The following is a 20,377-nucleotide window of genomic DNA, read 5'->3' on the forward strand; positions in this document are numbered from 1 at the left end:
GAAAGATGAACTAGTAATTTGTGACCATTAACCCTTCATGCCCACACTTCTTTAATGTTTATAGTGTATTCTTATTTTCAGTTTTGATGTCGGATTTTTTTTTTAGGTATTAGAGTCCTATTTATCTTATCTACACTGCAATACATTTTTGATGTGTCTGTGTTGTTGTTTTCAGTTATTACTAGGGTAACTAACTTAGCTTATCTTTCAAAACTCGAGCCTGATCGATCTACTGCGCGGCTGATAACGGCCTATCACATATATATCGGTATCGGCATTTATGTTGTCCGATATGTGCTGATGTAAAAAACGGTATTTTTGACAGAACATAATCAAGAAAAAGATGCTGGGGTAACTTATAATTATTAAATTCCCAGTGAAGTTTACTGTTTTAATCCACTGATGCTATTTTAGAAAAAGTTTATTGTTAAATTGTAAAATATACTGCCTCCTTTACATTTGTCACATTTGAGGGATCATTGCAATTGTGTACATATTCTGTGTATTTAACAATTTCGGCATTTATATTGATATTGGAATTTTTTACTCCCTAATAATGGTATCAGCATTGGCCCCAAAAATCCAGTATCTGTCGAGCTCTATCAAACCTTACTGCTATAACTTCAAGCTCAGTGTTTAAAACTCACTGCTGTATTTGCTGTTTGACTTTGATGAAATTTTATCTTTTAAAAGTAAAATTTAAAGAGAAATATTGAATATCTACATTACAGATCCTTATCAAAAATAATAGTTTATGTAATGTGAGGACATATTGTCATAAGAATGTAAAATGCTCAAATATTGGTATCTGCCTCAAAAATCCAGTATTTGGCTTGGTTCTAGACGAGGTAGCTGTAGCAATGCTAGCAGTAGTGTTATTAGAGGAAGCACTGATTTGTGCTTATTTCTAAATGCTTACACGTGGTTTGTTAGCCAAGTGAAGTTCATCATTGTCCTCTGAGCTCAGAGTCAGCTAAAAGTAACCACAGCAGCTCCAGATAATGTGCTACAATCATATAGGAAATAAACCTTTGAATAAAAGACTAGTCAAGTCGTTGCCTCCAAGCCGAAGGCAGGAAACGAAACATTTACAGGCGACTTTTATGAATTTATTAACCTAACCAAGTCAGCAGGACAATGTCATCTGCAATGTCAATCTCTTTTTTTTACATATATTTTAAAATGTTTTAAAACATTGAAATAATGTACAGATGTTTCTATTGTGAATGCTGGTTAGACAGACAGGATACATCATAATAATCTGACTAAAAAATACCGTCTAAAAATACCTCCACCGTCTACCACCAGAGTAAACTTTCAAGTCTGCTTAGTTCCACTGCCTGAGTCTATTTTGGAGAGCTCTACAGGCTTAAGAAGTGGGTCTGAATCTGCATCACAAGAACAGCTTTACGGGTTTCCCTATGACTGATTCAAAATGTCACAGGACCTGTTCTGCCTCTGGGCATCCACAATCCCACAGCTGTGCCTGGGAGGCCCTGTGTGAGTGTCTGTGCTAAGCCTGCACAGTAGCTTACAGGAGGCATGTGACCTTCACCCTACCTTCAGATGCACTCCATCACAGGTGTCCAATGCTAAACAAGGTCCTGGCCATGCCTTGTGTAGAATGTGCTCCCCCATTCCATCCATCCAGCTTTCCGGCCATTGTCTAATGCATGAAAAGAGGACGAAGCACCACACCTGCAGGTGAGATCACAACAGTGTCTGTATGCATATTATACAGGAGGCAGGTCAAGCAGAAATAGAATAAGCTCTAAAGTGTGTAGTGTAAACAGAAAGTAACAGGGTAACAATGAACACAATCAATTAACAAATCCAAAACAAGTACTACTCAGGTTGAATGGACAGAGATGTAGGCTAAATCCTACAGGCTTTGGACTGTTATCTTTAGGGAACACACTATTACATCTGTTGACCTGGGCGCCTGTTGAACAATGTGAACAAGAATGCAAAGTATTTCAGTTCTCAAAACAAGGGAGCGGTGAATAGGGCAACCTTGATTTTCTCATAAGCTAGTAGCTTGTGAAGTGTTCATAATGCAACTTACGTTATGGTGACATAATAAATCATTTAAACTGTTTTGTATTAATAAAGCCTGAGATTATCATCTTGTTATAAACAAGAATGGATGTAAACTGGGCTGACATGGCACAGGATTTTTTGGATTTTTTCTTGAATTTTGCAGTCAGGGTAACTATGCAGGTCAGCTAACCCCAAAACACAACTCAAAAGAAACAGGCTACATTGTGTCTCTGACAAGTCTTATAATAATTACATCTGCAACTTCAAGATGAAGCCATGGAGGTAAAATGTGACATCCTATTTCGCTGCGCTGTGTTGACGCCGGCTCCTTCTCTCTGACTCCTCTCCAGAATGAAGATGTTTCTGCAGCAGTGACAGCTGAGCGCGATGAGCATCAGCATCGCAGCGAGGAACAGCTGTAATGAGGAGAGGGTGGGGGTGCAATTCTGGAAGATTCTGCAGGAATCTTATGAGTGGACCCCATTTCATTCGTTTATTGTGGGGACTGTTTCTCTGAGCTAGGTGGTTAGCCCTCCCTGTCAAAGTCACAACGTACATTCTGTGGTTTGGACTAAAGGTTTTAGGGTGAGTTTTCTGGCCAACACTTCAGTATACATGCTTGCTTGTCACCATCAGAATCTATGGGAATTTGTATATCTCTAGATGCGTTGGTCTGACTTAACGTTGCATGCTAATGTCTCACAGATGTCATTTTTCTTTTCATTTAGCTTAGGCAGCTAAGCTACGCAGCCAGCTAGCCGTCAGCCTGCTGGTTATTCAGACCATCTAACCTTAACGTTAATGAAGCTGATGAGCCAGGCTAACCACACTGCGTTATTAACATATGTCTACTGTCCTAACAGTGTAATTACAAGTAGCGTTAAGTCATGGACGTTAACCAACGCTCCGTTTATACTGGCGTCCGCTCTTGAAGAGAATAACTAGCTTTGAACAAACACAAAATGACTGTATCTACGTTAGCATGCTATTGCTAGCTTGCTAGCTAAGTTAGCGTTACTTTTCTTTGATCCCGCATAGGTGTAGCACGAGATGGGTAGAAGGACGGTGGAAACCAGCCCGTCCTAAAATCAACTACCAGTGCTATTTCACCTGTTTTACCAAACACATAATCATAATTCCTTTGGCAGTTAATGCAACCTGAAGCAAATCAGCGCTGTTATTGATGCCACTTCTTTTGCAAACATGAAATGGCTTTACGTTATATCCAGCAGTCTTCCTGGACTCAGTGTTCACGTTAAGCTAGCTCTAAGCTAAGGTAACATCGAATGCAAACCAGCGTTAGCCAGCCCTGTCGTCTGATATCCATCATCGGCATCTCTTTGTTTTGTGCGATGTATGAACCACCCTGTCAACACCACTAATCTCATCAATACGACAATGACCTCTGTCCCACTCTCAATGTGTTTATTGCAGAGCCAATGACCGGGGTAGACTGATACCCACTCCTCACTACAAAGATGTCAAGTAAGAAGGGAGTGTTTGCGTTAGTTGTCATATTAAACTCTTTGTAGGTGATGGTATCAAAATGCATAATATATAACCAATCCATATAGCAATCCATATAACCATAACACTGCAATAACACAAGTGTATTAGTGGTTAAAAGAGAATCCCGTTGATATAGGCCTAGCTTGTTATTGATGGTTTTATTTCATATAGAAAGAAAGCTTGGTAACCTTAAGGGTTAAATAAGCTAGAGGACTGGAAACTGTCTGTTGGTTCACTTGAACAAGGCTGGAGTTTGATCTGGACCTTTTGTTTCACAACAGAGAGACCATCTTATGCCCCTCCCCCTCCCCCTGCCCCTACAACTGTAAGTATCACTGCTGCACCAAATGTTACCCGGTACCCAAAGTTCAGTTAATGTTGCTGTTTGGAGACTTAAATTTAGTACAGCAGGTGCTTTAGAAGAATATATTCTTCAAAAAGATCAGCTTTTTGGTTGAATCCGCAACCGTTATTAACACAAACTGATGTGCTTATACACCACTGCTTCTGAAGAGATCATTTTCTTATAGCCCTAGCATGAATGCAAGTTTCTTTATTTTGCATTTCCCAGCTTTGTCATTTATTTGCACCCCCTACTCCTTCTTTTATGTCATTTCTCATTCGTCTTTCTGTCTCATTTGTTTCCATCAGCAAATGCCCAACACTGCCGGGTTTGTGGGGTACAACCCATACAGCCACCTTGCCTACAACAACTACAGACTGGGAGGGAGCCAAAGCAGCAACAGTCGGGTAACGGTATGAATATTAACATAGAGTAAACTAGGTGACTGAAAATGTGGAGAAAATAAAATCCATAAGTTAAGTTTGGCAAAGTGAGACACTGATACACCTAGCAAGCACCAGTTGCATTGGAGCTTTTCAGATTCAGATACTGCAGAATAGTCAGTAGAAGAAGCCTAACATCAATCCATGACTGAGACTGAATCTGAAATGAGTGTCATTCCAAACTCCCTCTGCTACCTCCATCACAGTGCAGACTGGCCAAAAGTCCATCTGTGTGTATTCAAATACCACCTGCCTTTCAAAGTCTGCATTTCTGACAGCCTAAGTAACCCATGCCATCAGTGTTGCCATGGTATTACAAACTTGAAGCTCAGCATGGCTCTGGCTGCTGAGCAGTAATTTAGTCACTGCATGCAAGCTGTGGTTGGCTGATTCTGATAATGGCATTATGGGCAAATCTCTGCTTAAGTGAGATTTTTGTGTTTTTTTCACAGTCAGTGCTATTCCATTGTACTCTGTGGGGTTCCTGCCTCAAACTGACATTAATTAAATTATGTTAATTTCAGTGACACAAATTTACTTTGATGCATATTGTATTTGATTCCAAGTCTCATTTTTGATTTATATATAGCTTTATACCAAAATAGCTAACTATGCATGCACATAGTTTCACAAGGTGTTCTTTGCCTAGCTTAGCAAGAGTGTTTGAATGGTTGTCTGATCACTCAACAGCAGCCATGCCTTAAGGTGACTTTTCTTTGTTTACCAGAATTCCTCTGGAATAAATATCCCAAAGCCACCCAAGCCACCTGATAAGCCATTGATGCCATATATGAGATATAGTCGGAAGGTAAGTGCACAGTGTATAATTGCTACCTTTTGCATCATCATGTGCTCTGTTGGAAGACAGGGATGTTTGCTTTTAAGATATTCTATCAGCTCAGAGTAAGTAAGACGTACATTTTGTTTGAGACACTACTAGTTGTTTAGGTGTGAAGCCATATTAAGCCAAGACTTAGCTAGGACTGTCCACACCACATAGTGGGATTTATCAACTTGGAGATGGAGCTTAAAGCACACGGCCTCCTCTGGTTTGTGACCTCTCTGCAAAGAGATAACCACTTAATGCCCCTCCAACCCAACCCAACCCCACACCCATGTCTGGTTCTCATCACCAGGTTTGGGATCAAGTAAAAGCCTCCAATCCTGATCTGAAGCTATGGGAAATTGGGAAGATAATCGGTGGCATGTGGAGGGACCTCACTGATGAGGAGAAACAGGATTATTTGAATGACTACGAAGCAGAGAAGGTTGGTTGTTTTACAAGGGGTGTTCATGGGGTTTTTCTGATGGGTGACCATTAGATGTGTCTCCCAGAGTTGTGGGTCCCTCCAGTCATCCTTCCTTCCTTCCTAACAGTCCTCAATAAACCTCTTTCCTTATGTTGTCCTAGTTGATTGAACAAGGGTCCACATGTAGTGTCTTCTCTGTTTCCTCGTCATTCCTGTCATCTTTTCCACCGTAGATTGAGTATAATGAGAGCATGAAGGCCTATCACAATTCGCCAGCCTACCTGGCCTATGTCAACGCAAAAAGCCGGGCCGAGGCAGCTCTGGAAGAGGAGAGCCGCCAGAGGCAGTCCAGATTGGACAAGGGAGAGCCTTACATGAGCATTCAGCCAGCGGATGATCCAGATGGTAAGGCCACTCAGCTAAATGCTTTGTCTCCCAAGGTTTAGAGCACTGTGACAGAGCTGTAATTACTGTAGCACGACCACACAGAGCTACCAGTCCGCACACCCAGAGACTGTTATCTTTTCCCCTCCTCCTACACTGCTACAACCATCCACATTTTTGGTAATGCTGCCTTTGAAATGCCATTTCTGCCTTTAAGCTGCAAAACGAAACAACATTTGTCTTTGTTTTGCACAACTGTTTACATTTTGTAGATATTCTTGCCATTGGTTAAGACATAATTGCAAAATTTACATTCTTTTCTCTGTTGTTTTAAAGACTTGCGCGCGCGCGCACACACACACACACACACGTTAGACACAAAAGCCAGAAGAAGACGTTAGAGTTACACCCACCTCAAGGAAATGATGCTTGTCTGGTGTCTGGCTGGGTTACAGTGGAAGATAATGATGTACAGGAAAACTACAGATAAAACCAATTGCTATTTAGAAACACCCCAGACCATAAAAATGTCAGAGCTGGTATCCCAGTGGGTTATGTTCTCAACAGACTGCACGTACGTCAACGATTAAATAAGATTTAACTCTCCTGGTGGCTGCACATTCAGAGATTGTGCTTTAGTAATATATAAAGTCTGTCAAAAATTTGACTCTAAGCTGCTGTCATATCCCCATGTCTCCCAATCTCAACAGTATCAAAGCAGCTTGCAGAGATAAAGTGCCTGCTAGAGACATAAAGTCTAAAGCGAAGGACAGATCTGTCATGTTCGGTTTTAAAATGCATTTGTGAGAAGTCTGTATGTTGATTATTTTTGGCAGTAGAACTAACTAGGAAAACTAAATTAACTATATTTGCTGAAAGTTTATGTTTGTAATGTAATCAAGGCAATATTGGAAATTCAGGAGGCACCATTGTTTTACTTTCATTCTGTCGTGCAAAATAACCTGAAATTACATGAATCCTGCTGAATTGTGAATTTGTGAACATAAGAGAAGCTTCATTCTCATAAACTATCTTCAGAATGTATAACCTTCTCTGACTGTTTCCTGTTTGGTGTCAGACGACCTGTGTGAGCACCTTTAATACTTTCAAAATGGCAGATGAGATTCATTTCTGCTCTCTGGAAAGTTTCAATTGTGCACACGTGTGCACAGCACCCATAGGTTCAGGTGATATCCACTTTGAGCTCTTGTTTCATCACACAAAGGGTTTAGCTGAGTTTAGCCGCAACAAAGCCAAAAGAGTGCCGTGTATATGATAGTATTAAAAATCTGTTTAGTGACTTGAGGATTGGTTTAAACTGATACTTCAAACATAGACGATGCTTCTCAAATTCAGGCAGATCCAAATCTATAATCACTGTTAAAGATGTTCTAGTTTTGAATTTTATGCTGAATGCATCAATAAAATTAATAAAAAATAATAACAATAAATAAATAAGTGAATATAAATACATGATATATATATATATATATATATATATATATATATATATATATATATATATATATATATATATATATATACATATATATATATATATATATATATATATATATATATGTACATGCAATTTGAATCCATCTGGACTTAATTCTTTAGTGTGGAAAAAGTAACTGGGGCGATTATTGTCTCAAGGCACTGTAGATTGACTGTATTTGGATTTTACTTTCCTGCACCATCGTCCTGTATTTAAATGGCAAAGGAGTGTACATTTAAGACAAAGAAGAACATTTGCTGACGAATGAAAATTGCAGACTACATCTGTCCACATACAGTGGGTTGTAATTAACCGCTTGTCCAATTCACCTAACAATAACGGTTCCGCTTTGCTTAAGGATGTATTTTGACATAATGGTCTATACTTAACTTTAACTCTGTATATAAATATTGAGCAATATCCTCTCTTGTTTATAGTGTCTTGATACAGCAGTATTTGCATCATATGTTTTGTATTATTTGTGCCATAGTTTGCAGAAGGCTTTCATACTCAGTGTTGATGACTCTCTGCTCTTTGCCTTTTGACAGGTGTGTAAAAGTATATTTCCTTAGACAGTACTAACAACTCAGATGATTTTCATGTCTTCAGATTACGACGACGGGTTTTCTATAAAGCACTCAGCTGCATCTCGTTTCCAACGCAACCACCGTCTGATCAGTGAGATCCTGAGTGAGAGCGTAGTCCCAGATGTGCGCTCAGTTGTTACCACTGCTCGCATGCAGGTCCTGAAACGCCAGGTCCAGTCTTTAATGGTTCATCAGGTATGATCAAGTTATGGTCATCTAATGTTCACGTAACGGTGGCATTTAGCAGAAACCTTTGTGTTTTAGTGGGTTAATAATGTAATGACTATGGTGTCTGTGTGTCTTTTATGACAGAGAAAGTTGGAGGCAGAGTTGCTTCAGATTGAAGACCGACACCAGGACAAGAAAAGAAAATTCATCGATGCCACAGAGTCGTTTACAAATGAGCTCAAAAGGGTATGGCATCTTTTACATGGAGTTTGGTCATTGCTTACTCGCACGCAAGCTTAATTTTTCATGTGTGGCTGTACCGTGTGCAGCTCTGGTTATGTGCCAGCCTACGCCTGCCTTACAGCCACCAGCTGCTGCTAACTCCATCCACATGTTCTGGCAATCATATATCTGTCATCGTTTACAATTTGTAGCCCCCATAATAACTGTTGTTCTGAAATGAGATGCAGCACTGTGCATTTGAATGCACTGTCTGCTGTGCACAACAGATGGCGCCATTTATCCTGTTACAGAGCTTCTTAAAGTATCCATTCACTTAATGACATTGTAGTTAAGAACAGAAATATGTGCTCATTCAGTGCACTAAAGTGTAAAAAATTTGAATTAAAGCATGCTCAGAGTGCAGCAGTTGTTTTTACCTTTCTACATTAAATCCCCCATAACTGTCCTCTTAAGCTGTGTTGTATGAAGGTGGAAGTGGACATGGAGAAGATTTCTGCAGAGATTGCTGCAGCAGAAGAGGCAGCCCGCAAACGGATGGCAGAACGAGAGAAGGATGCAGGAGACCGAGGTGCAAGAGAGGCCCCCACCTGTGTCTTAGCAGAGGAAGAAAAACACATTTGTGCAACACATGGCAACAAGTCCCAGCAAAACTCTCTTAGTGAAAGTAGCAACAAGGAAGGAGAGGACACAGAATCCAGCACCACAGACACACCAGGTGAGCAGTACTGGACATTATTTGTACCTTCTGCTATATTACTGTTTTTCTTTCTTTCTTTGTTTTTTATGAAGGTAAGGGCATAACACATGTGCAGTGCTGTTCAGTCATTGAAGAGAAATGTGAAACAAGTGTGAGTATAGAGTAACAGCAGCTGACACCAATGTCAACATTTAAACAGAATGTCAATGAACATAAACAAAATAAAACAAACCAAAGGATGTACTTTATATATACTGTATATAAAACAAACAATAAAACAATCCCTCCCCAGTCACTGCCAATGAGCCATACATACAAATATCTACCTGCCACACCAAGAACTTGCGGTGAATGAGTAAAAAGTGTGTAATGTAGTTAAGCTGCACTAAAAATGAAGCATTTACAGGGTCTGGAATGCTTCCTGGAATTTCCGGTTCGAATATTGGAGTGAGTATCTGATTTTCCAAGTTTTAAGCAGGAAATGATGTCCGCCAACCACTGTGTGTGAGTGGGTGGGACAGTGTCCCTCCACCTGAGCAGGATTGCCGAGCCAGAAGGGAAACAAAGGATAAAGTATGTCGTTTTTCCACAATTAACTGCGTCTCCCCCCCCCCAGTGACCCCAAACAGAGCCAGAGGGTTTGGTTCCAATTTGACATTCACTGTAATACCTGAGCTAGAGTGTGAAAGATCTCCATCTAATACTTGTTAAGGCTGAGGCATGACTGGTACATATAGATGAGGGAGGCTTCAGCACTTTTGCATTTACCACAGTGGGGACTAACCTCAGGATACATGCAAGATAACTTGGCTTTTGAAATATGAGCCCTATGTACCACTTTGAACTGAATTAAGCAGTGACGAGCATATAGAGGTTGAATTAACCTCTCTATATGCTATATGCTTAGGCCTCCTCCCATGCTGCTCTGAGTTTGACCATGGGGGCACACCTGAGGTCCGACACCATGCCACAGAGGGCTGAGATAAGCCTTTTGTGAGATGGATTTAAAGAAGGGACCGCATCAAAAATGGTTGTGTCTGCTGATACAGGCGAACCGGACAACTGACCCCTAGATTCCACCAGATCAGGTCCGACTCCACACCGTCACGGCTCTGCCATGGCAGCAGAGCTGATAGGTTTCAGTCTAGTCTATGTGTTTACTTCCACTGGCTCCGCTGCGTTGCATATCTGCTCCGGAGCCTTCTTGAGCAGATACGCAGGACTTCTATTTCTGCCGGATGCCAGAGAGCGACACAACTATTCAGCCAAATTCAGCACAGAGCAGACAGGAAGTCAGACACCGAAACAACAACATAACATCTGATTCATTTTCAAAATAAAACACTCGTGTTGACGCCAGCACAAAAATCTCAAAAAAGTGACAAATACGAGCTCTTCTTCTAATCATCCGGTTGGGAACACTTCGTGTTGTTGTGTTTATAACACATACCTATAACTGCGGGCGCGTGTGATTATGTAATTATCGCGGGAACTCCTCGGCCTCGCAACTCCAGCTGTCCGACGGTGCTGCACCGTGCTGGACTCAAAACGCAGCCAGTGGGGGGTTGCCGGACAACGGAGCAAAACCGTACCAGAGCTGCAACGCAATGCACATGCATCCAGTGGAATCTTTGGGTGAGAAAGCACAGCGTGTCTTGCTTGCAGATACCTGAAAAAATTTGACCTAGGACGACTGAATTTTTCGCTGAGCTGCTCAAATAATGCAGAAGTGTTATCTATAAACAAATCTTTGAAACCTACAATAGCTTTCCTTTGCCATTCTTGAAAAACAGAGTCCTGAGCAGATGGTTTGAAAAGATGGTTTGACGCAGTCGGGTTTAGAAGAGAAAAGCTGTTCAAAGTCAAAGTATTTCCTAAACTTAAGGAGTGTTTCACCCCCAGGTTCCTGATAGTTTTAAGTGAGGGGAGCGGAAGTGAGTAACCAATGTAGGAATTGACAAATTACACAGGAATCGGACTTTACAATGACAGTAAAACAAGTAATTTCGTGGGGGTTGTGCGGCTTTTATTACCGTTTTATAGACGCGTCTTTCACAATGTTGCATTATAATGCATGCATAAGATCCTTCATTGAGCCGCCTTGGAGAAATTCACAGGTAACACAGCAGTACAGAGGGAATTAAGTAGCAGCACAAGAGTAAGTCTAAAAAAATAGAGACAATAATGAGAAGATATTGGAAAGAATAAAACAACAATTTGAATAAAAATATAATAAAAACTATTAGAGTAAAGATAAACATACTATATACAGTAATGGTCCTTGTGTGTACATGACGTGTGCAATATATAATAAATGTGCCTGTGCAAATGTGCAATGTGCAGGGTTCCTGAGATAATAAATAACAACAGAACAAAAAAACAATCAGTCTTTAAGTGACAGTGAGGTGTATGGTTGAGTCCTTAGAGTCCGTCAGAGAACTTCTGCAGGTGGCATGTCCGGGAGTTGTAGCAGAAGTCAGAGGTGTAGAGGGTGAACAAAAACGGTGAAAGAACAGTTCCCTGCGGTGTGCCAGTGTTGCTTGTCCCCACATCTGACAGGTAGTGTCGCAGGCGCTCTTTGTGGGGGCTTGATTTCGACGATGAGGCCAGCCGTCTTCTTTGCAGAGGAAGTTACGGTCAAGTTATCAAACTGCGTTAAATAGTCCTCCTCCTGTTCTTCGTTGGTTTTACTGGCGGATTAAAAACCACACCGCCATCCACTGTATCGGAGTATATAACATCATGTTATTCACTGATGGGTGCGCTGTCTTGAGTGAGTGAGAACGGGATGCGCGGCTTCAAAAACAAAATCAATATGTGGCGGACCGCCATAAATAAATTAATGTGTGGGAAACACTGAATTATCATCTGAGTGTAGTTCCATCGCAACCCAATTGGGGCTGTTGGGCTAGCTTTAGAAGAAAGCCCAAAACGTAAAACAGCAATAGAAATGAAAATTGGGAAGAGCCAGACCACCAGTAGACTTGGTTTTTTGAAGGTGGCCTTGTTAAGACGAGGATGCTTACGCTGCCGTATATAGGAGGAAATAGTTGAATCAAGTTGGTTGGATCTGGGGATAAAGAGTAGTAAAGCCTGAAAGAGGTAAAAAAATGTAGGTAGGATGGTCTTAAATGAGTTGATATGCCCCACAAAAGACATGGACAGGGGTGACCACTGTGTTAATGTTCGTTTCATCTGGTTTAACAAAACAATAAAATTATCTTTGAATAGATCTTTGTAGTTCTTCGGAACTGAGATGCCCACGTATTTTTTCAATTTTAAAAGGCAGGTTGGTGAGGTCTAAGGCTCGTGCTTCATTATTAATGGGAAAGAGCGCACTTTTGTAGATGTAATTTGAGAGATTTAATTTATATCCTGACAATCGACTGAACTGACTGAGCATTGGCAGAATGGAGGGCAGTGAGGTACCTGGGTTGAAGACAAAAGCAAAAGGTTGTCAGCATAGAGTGAAACCCTATGCTCCGTGTTGCCTCTCCAAATACTAGACATGTCCTTACAACTACGAAACGCTGTGACAAGTGATTCAATGGGCAAATCAAAAAGCATGGGGCTCAGAGGGCACCCCTGCCGGGTTCCACGCTGTAAGTCAACAGTATAGACTGCTGGGAGTTGGTACGAATTGAGGCTGAGGGATGCGAGTATAGCAGCTTAATCCATGAAGTAGTACATGTACGTATCCAATAAGTAGTTCCATTTAGCACGATCAAATGCTTTCGATCATGCTGAATGTTCTCACTAAATGTGAGAAACGACACATTTTGGGACTTTTTCAGAGGCCAAATAGATGATATCAAAAAATCGTCGTATGTTAAAGTAGAAGTGTCTGCTTTTAACAAAGCTTTGGTCTTTAGATATAAATGTAGGGAGGACGTTCTCAAGTCTCTGAGCGAGGACCTTAGTGAAGATCTTAGCGTCCGTGTTTAAGGGGGAGATAGGCCCATAGGAGGCGCATTGGGTGGGGTCTTTTTTGGTATTAAGAGTGATACGAGCCTCAGAAAAGGATAGCGGAAGGGAAACTGTCTGCAAGATTCAGATAGGACGAAAGATAACTGTGGGGAGAGCAGCAAAGAGAATTTTTTTTAAATTCCATCGGGAGATATGAGCTCTTCTGACATTCAAGTCCCCCCTGACTGTTTTTTAACATCATGTCTTACATTTTTTCTTTGACTCAGGGAAGCCCAAGGCCTCAGAGGAGCCTGAGGTTCATCTAGGCAGTGAGGAGGGGGCGTCAGAGGACAAGGAGAGCGTCCCAGAGGGAGCCATGGAGGAGGGAACCAGCGACAGTAACACAGGCTCAGAGACCACCTCTGCTCAGACGGAAGATGCTCCGACTAGTGAGCCATCAGAGGGGCCGAGCAAAGCAAGAGCAGCCAACTGAGTTCAACACCTGACTGTCTGTGAATTGTAAGGCTGTCATTACATCTGCTAGCCTCTGATATCATCCTCTGAGAACATATATTGCACAGTATCATCTCAGTTTGTCAAAGCGTTCAGATGGGCTTAGTGTTTAACAAGCTTGAGGCAATGATGACATTTAGGTTGAGTTTGAAAGCCTAAGACTCACAGACATGCGCTGAATACAAATAAATGAATGAAATGTAAAGCACTTGAAGCCGACAAAGCAATGGTCCTGTCGAAAATAAGTGCGCACCATAAGCCCATGTGAAAGCACCGAAGAACCCATACAGGCCCTCTTCAGCACATATTGATACATATCTCTAGCACTATGTCTGGCAGTTCCCGGATCGTCACAAATTAAGACTTGCTATATGAAACAAGCTGTCACATGAAACAAACATTGCTCAGTGTTATATTTAAAGTTGTCCTTTGTATTGTAGTGTCATTGTTGCTTTTATTGTTATTTTTGCATGTTGCAATTGTTTTGAAATAAGTTTGCATACTTGTGAAGAGTGGAGCTGGGTGACCATCTCCTTGGCAGGAGAATATTTGTTTACTCTCTGTATCAGTATTACAGTGACAGTATTGTCTCAGGAGTTTGTAGTCATTAGTAGTAATTACTTTTGTTATTTATTATAAGCATTTTTATTATACTTGTGCATTGGTTGTGCTGGGCCTGGCCAAGTCCATCCATTAGATATATCATATGATCATCAATGCTGTACAATGCTCAACTACCAGTGTTCTCAAGTTTGCTCGCTGTCAATCAAATCAAAAGCAGTACGCTTAGAACATTTGTGTTATGATCAATATTGCAATTTTCAGACTTTTAAATGTACCGTAATTGTGTACACAGTGTAACGAGGTTTGCTTAAACATGGATTTACATGTTGTAAAACAGCTTGAAGAACAGTCATAAACATGCAGTCTTAAAATGAATTTCCTTTTGCATATTTATACCAATAAACTTTTCTACCCTGAAAAGAAAATCTAATTTTTTTGTAAAAATTAATATAAATCAAAAGGTATGGTACAAATGTGCATCATTTAAAATGCATAAAGGTGATTTTAACAGGTTAATGCAAAACTTTAATCTTTGGTTCATAAATGATCTAATCAGTGTATAAAGGTTGGCTGAGGCTTGTGTCAAACATTCATTGTTGCATATAGTGCTTGCATAGAGCACATGTGTCCTTTGCACAGTACAGGTAAGGGAAGTGGGTAAGATGAGAGGGAATTGTTCTGATTTCCTGTTTTTTAGTGCAGAACTAGCTTTCTTCTTGAATGTTCAGTAGTGCATGAAACACAATTCAGTGTCACAGTCTGAAGGACTCAGACCTGACAGGTGATTAAAGCTTTATGTGTGATATTGTCAATAGAAGCAGCCTCTTGTGACATGGTTTGATGATAAGATTTGACAGTGCTTTAGTTTAAATGTCAAAGATGTCCACAGCATTGCAACTTGCCACGTTTTGTACCATGTGGTTAGCACTGCCTCAAGTGAAAGCTACAAACCACAACCGCAGAGATACAGGTGTGCAGAAAGCTGTACAGATCCTGTATCTAGTGGGCAAAAGGGTAATTTTGCAAGGCCTCATCTACTGTCCATAAGACCATAACAATCACAACTAGAAAAAGAAAATACAACTGAATATCTCCCACTATACACTAAATGATCTCTTTAAAAAAAGCAAGATGTCTTGTCAACATTAAAATATTAATAAATACTGTAGCATTATACGTTGACTCAGTGTTTACTCTGAGTCTGATGAACAATGTGTTTGAAAAAAGATGAATGCATATTAACCTACAGAACTTGGCACTATTGCATACACAGAACACTATCCACTATTAATTGTCAGATAAATACCTATTGACTGCAGTGTGTGGCTATGAACAATAATAGTTTCCCTAACAGGAAACCTGAAATATCCTATTTGCATACAAGACTTTCTGCCTCAACCCCTGCTCCTTCTCAGGTAGTCCCTTTCATGGAAACATGAGATGTCTTTAAGAGTAGATTCTACCAAAATCATTTGGTATGGCATACATTTTTTAATCTTAGTATATATGTAATGTTGCCCCTCAGAAAACAGATAAATAGTAAAGGGATTGAATAACAGGAAGTGGGTATATTTTTATCTGTGAGTCACGGTGGCCAGTGGTCTCCATATTACATTTTAATGTCAAGGTGGCCTGATAGCTATATATTATTACCTAATGATAGACATCATCGTAGTCTGAACCTATCTAATTTACATTTTTAATAAACATTACTAAACAGTTTAATAAAGTAACTAACATTACTTTAATAAACAGTACATTGCAGTATCACTTACTGAAAAAGTAGATTCTTTTTTGTACATATTTTAGTTGTGTGGTTTTCTCACATGACACAAGCACTGAAGAAAAAAAAGTTTCAGTAAGGCATTTTTTTTTTCATTTCAACAAGGGGAAACCACCATCAGACACAGACATTCATCTCATCTGTGTCGAGTGGCTTTACCTTCAGCGTACTACTCTCAGTCAACATGACTTCTGTCAGCGGTGAGTACCTTATCAGAGTTTAACTAAGACAGTTAAAAGGATGTTGCATGAGTAGTTCTAAATGAATGCATATAAAAAAGCCATCGAAATGATTGTGTTTAAAAAGATAAGCTCAAGTCAAAAAGTCAAAAGTTAATTTTAATAATCTAAAGCACAAATCTGAAAAAAGTAACTGTGTAGACTTCTGGTATCAAAATAATCAATGACAAGTATTTCGCTACCAGGGAGTGAGAACAGTATGTAACCTGTTTAATCAGCTACATTTACCCTAGTCATCAATGTGCTCCAAATGATTGAAAGTGCACACAGCGTGGCACCACAGACACGTTTAATGAGGTTGACTTCATGTATCTGTAAATCAGTCAAGTGTTGTCATATATCAGCCAACCTTATTTTTGATGTAGCCCAAATCTGCCAACCAGTCACTACTAAATAATAATACTTAATAATAGTAGTTAGTTTTATCAATACATAAGTTATCTGATTAATGGTGCACTTTAATAAAATGGTAACAAATCACATTTAACAGAATGGGACTAATGACTACTACTGTGAGCTTCAACAAAAACACAAAACTAATCCTTTTTTTCAATGAGCTGATTTGAATCCACTTTACCGCCGCTTTAACAGGAAGCTCATTACTTCTGAAAATAAGAATGACAATATCCCCATTCTCAAAAAAACATGACATGGGGAAGTCCACTGATTTTCCATTTACAGGTCAGTTTACTAGTAGTGAGGAGTACTACTCAGCATGTGAAAACACTTGTAGAAAGTCTTGTGTGATCTTTGTGAAGCCTAAGAAAATAACCCTCATAATGTCATCCAGATTCTCAGTTTCGGCTTGGAGACTGCACCTTAGTAACAGCAAGACTGGGTTACAACCTGGGGTTAAACAGTTTGAAAGATGTAGGCAATTACCAGGCAGGTAGTGTTTAATGAAAGATGCTATGGGTTGCATTATGAATAGTGTAAGATACAGTTCCATTTCTTTTTTTTTTAGTTTAATCCATGCTAGTAAATTCAGGATATTTTGGCTTTTTGCTGCCTCAGTTTTGACGCTTCTATTGTAATCTGTTGCGACTGCAGTACTTAATCGAAGTACCCCCTTTAACTGGTTCTTCTATCACACATAATGATTGTCTGCACAGTGAAATACTTATCAAGGATATTGTCGTTGTACTGTAACACCACCTAATCTTCTGAAAATTAATTCCATCTGTTTTTCAGATCTCCGAAAGCTTCTGCCAGCTGTGCTGACATGGTTAATGAATGTTAAGGTAAGAAAAACACACATGTGCAGGACCTCTTATTACAGTTGTAGACATGAAAAATAACAAGATGTTGACAAATGTTTGTAGCAGTTTGTATCCACTTTGAGGTGAAAACAAGAAGAAACGAACTAACCACAATCTTCCACTCTCGAGCACAATTTCCTCTAAGGAAGTTGATGGTGAAGGTATACCAAAAACAAAGTGTCAGGGGTGGGGGGGTGGGAGGGTTCAGTGAAGAGCAGGTATCTTAGTTTTCTGATGTACATGTGATTGTTCATACTTGCTTTTATTTGATGATTTAATCTGTCTTTTAATTACAGTCCTGCTTGTCTCAGCAAGCAAACAATACAACCACCGTGAACTACCAAGACTATGACTTCCCCAGTATCAATTACGACGACTTTCCTGTCCTTTGTGTGAAAGATTCCAACCGCCATTTCCGCCTCTGGTTCATGCCAACCTTCTTCTCCATCATCTGCTTTCTGGGCCTGGCAGGAAACCTACTGGTCATCCTCACCTTCTTCTACTTCAAGCGTCTCAAGACCATGACAGATGTGTTCCTGCTCAACCTGTCCTTCGCAGATCTGCTCTTTGCTCTTACTCTCCCCTTCTGGGCAGCGAGCTCTATGGCAGAATGGGTGCTGGGCCTGTGGGTGTGCAAGGCCATATACACTGTTTACAAGGTCAGCCTCTACAGCAGCATGTTGCTTCTCTGTTTCATCAGCGTGGACCGCTACTTCGCCGTCGCCAAGGCCGTGTCCGCTCACCGCCACCGCTCCCAAGCAATGTTTCTCAGCAAGGTGTCATCGGTTGTCATCTGGGTGTTGGCACTGCTCTTCTCCATACCGGAAATAAAGTACACCGCTATCGTTAACAACACATGCACCACTTTCTCGAGCTCTGCTGACCTGCTCCGTGTTCCCATCCAGTCGAGCCAGATAGTTTTGGCCTTTGTCCTCCCGCTCCTGGTCATGTGCTTCTGTTACAGCAGCATTGTGCAGACCCTTTGCCAGGCTCGTAGCTTTGAACGTAATAAGGCCATCAAGGTGATTCTCGCTGTGGTCACCGTCTTCCTGGTCAGCCAAGTGCCTTATAACTTGGTCCTATTTTGGAACACAGTACTCACAGCACAAGGAGGAACTGTCAACTGCGGCTATGAGAACAGGCTCCTCTTCGCCAGTGATATCACCCAGTGTTTGGCCTTCCTGAGGTGCTGCCTGAACCCCTTTGTCTATGCCTTCATTGGTGTGAAGTTTCGTCATGACCTCCTGAAACTGCTAAAGGACTGGGGCTGCATGAGCCAGGAGAGGTTCTTCAGGTATACCTGCGGCAGGAGGAGGAGCTCAGGAGCCACTGACACCGAGACAACCACCACATTCTCTCCTTAAAGCTCCTTCAGGACGGATAACAGCCTATTCACACCTTCGCAGTCAGCTGTTGGACATCAGGATAAAAGTCTTAAACAAAAATATAATTTCCATGTACATAGCAGAAGTTATCATATAATTGACAGTTATGCAGGTTTTTTTTGTTATTTTTGTTTCAGTCGCTTTGTTTGTGTTTTCTCTTTAGTTCAGATCAAACTCGGCTTTGGTTATATTTTTGTATTGACTGTACAAGAGTGTACAGTTGAATTTCAAGAAGTTCAGTGTTAATGAAAAATATCTAACCTGATTTTACTAACTGAACAAACGACTGACACATACTGCTTTTTTTTTTTTTTACTCTTTTCTATATTGTAAAATTAATAAACAAGATTAAATTCACTGAATCAAGACTTCAGAATTACTGATTACATCAAGCTTCTTTTAAAAAATTGTTCTATGTAAGTAAGGCTTATATGTAATGAGAAGAATTTTGAATTAAATCTTAAATTGACTGAAAGCCAGTGCTGTGAACTGCAGAAAAGGCAATTATACAATTGCCAAGTTTGAATTAGTAATCTTACAGCAGAATTTTGCAGAAGCTGTATTTGAGATAGTTTCTTACTTTAAAGCAGAAGATACTGTAATTAAAAATACAATACAGGTATAAGCACGACTAAAGCTACAGTACAGTACAGTACAGTACGACAGTTAAGACAAGGGGAGGGGGGAGACAAAAGTCTAGATTTACAAGAAGGATATCATTTTAGCACATCTTAAGTGAAAGTAACGTTTACTTTCTTAAAGGTGCACTGTGTGGTTTTGGGGAAGAAATTTTAATCAGAAGAGAAAGATCTTAACTGACTGATGTTTTATACCTAAACAAACTAAATAAACAAACTCTCTTGGTTTTCATGACTAAACAAACAGAATACACAAACTGACCTTACCTGACAACACAGTTTCATATCATTTTACTTTGTTTACATGTGGCGGACCCTGCCACCTTTCTAGCTTCAAACTGCGCTCTGGGGACCTCATTTTCCTCTGAGAACAGCTTGTCTGTTCAGTTATGGAAAAGATAAATATTTATGAGTTTGTATTTTTACCTCATTAATATTGTATATTAAAATTCTGACTTTGAATTTCTTCTCCAAACTACATAGTGCCTCTTTAATATGCTTGTCAAAGTTCAACTAGGGATACAAATATCGTAGCAACCAGTCAGGAAATGTTAATTTTTTTTTTTCAGTTTTAACTGAAAAAGCCTTTAGTCATTTAGAAACTGATTCAACTTGATGTGAGTAAAACACACTTCACAAGAAATCCACCTCAAAAGCTGCACTTAGATCCAGAGGAATTTAAGTGTCTCACTCAAAACAAATCTGGATGTTACTTGAGTCTCTAGGTAGAAATGTCTCTGTCCTGTAACCAGAAATCAAACAACAAGAACTTGTCAAAAATCTCACCGCAAGGTTTCCGGACACCAAGTGTCCTGTAGCCGTCCTTTTCTCAAAGTTCTAGTTCTAGACTGTTCAGCTAGAGAAAATAGATATCTTCAAAAATACGAAGGGCCAGTGAAGTTTATGGCCTCGTTTAAGAAGAACAATC

General features: G+C 40.2%; 3 protein-coding genes across 5 annotated transcripts in view; 2 read left to right on the top strand and 1 right to left on the bottom strand.

Annotated features, from left to right (window-relative positions):
• The window catches only part of LOC141003662 (zinc finger protein Aiolos-like), a 36,939-nt gene extending 35,338 nt beyond the window's left edge, over positions 1–1,601 (bottom strand). The window contains exon 1 of the mRNA XM_073475088.1: positions 1,561–1,601. The gene's annotated coding sequence lies outside the window, so the exon portion shown is untranslated. The remainder of the gene's footprint in view (positions 1–1,560) is intronic.
• A 792-nt stretch (positions 1,602–2,393) lies between these two features.
• On the top strand, positions 2,394–14,563 carry LOC141003683 (SWI/SNF-related matrix-associated actin-dependent regulator of chromatin subfamily E member 1-like). 3 transcript variants are annotated; one of them, XM_073475107.1, is made up of 11 exons: positions 2,394–2,625; positions 3,475–3,525; positions 3,831–3,874; positions 4,201–4,305; positions 5,063–5,143; positions 5,472–5,603; positions 5,819–5,990; positions 8,077–8,249; positions 8,367–8,468; positions 8,919–9,180; positions 13,356–14,563. In XM_073475107.1, exons 2-11 carry the CDS (start codon positions 3,519–3,521, stop codon positions 13,559–13,561), a joined length of 1,284 nt encoding a protein of 427 aa, XP_073331208.1. In that variant the 5' UTR covers positions 2,394–2,625; positions 3,475–3,518; the 3' UTR covers positions 13,562–14,563. The 3 variants fall into 3 exon arrangements, with proteins under 3 accessions (XP_073331208.1, XP_073331224.1, XP_073331216.1); XM_073475123.1 differs by having other exon boundaries at positions 2,448–2,625; positions 8,934–9,180; XM_073475115.1 differs by having other exon boundaries at positions 2,448–3,525; positions 4,201–4,299.
• Positions 14,564–16,059: 1,496 nt separating this feature from the next.
• ccr7 (chemokine (C-C motif) receptor 7) lies at positions 16,060–19,168 on the top strand. The gene is made up of 3 exons (XM_073469287.1): positions 16,060–16,128; positions 17,359–17,408; positions 17,723–19,168. The coding sequence occupies exons 1-3, from the start codon at positions 16,113–16,115 to the stop codon at positions 18,788–18,790; spliced, it is 1,134 nt and encodes a 377-aa protein (XP_073325388.1). The 5' UTR covers positions 16,060–16,112; the 3' UTR covers positions 18,791–19,168.
• The last annotated feature ends 1,209 nt before the right edge of the window (positions 19,169–20,377 follow it).

The sequence above is a fragment of the Pagrus major genome, chromosome 1 (assembly GCF_040436345.1).
Source record: "Pagrus major chromosome 1, Pma_NU_1.0".
Taxonomy (NCBI): Eukaryota; Metazoa; Chordata; class Actinopteri; order Spariformes; family Sparidae; genus Pagrus; species Pagrus major.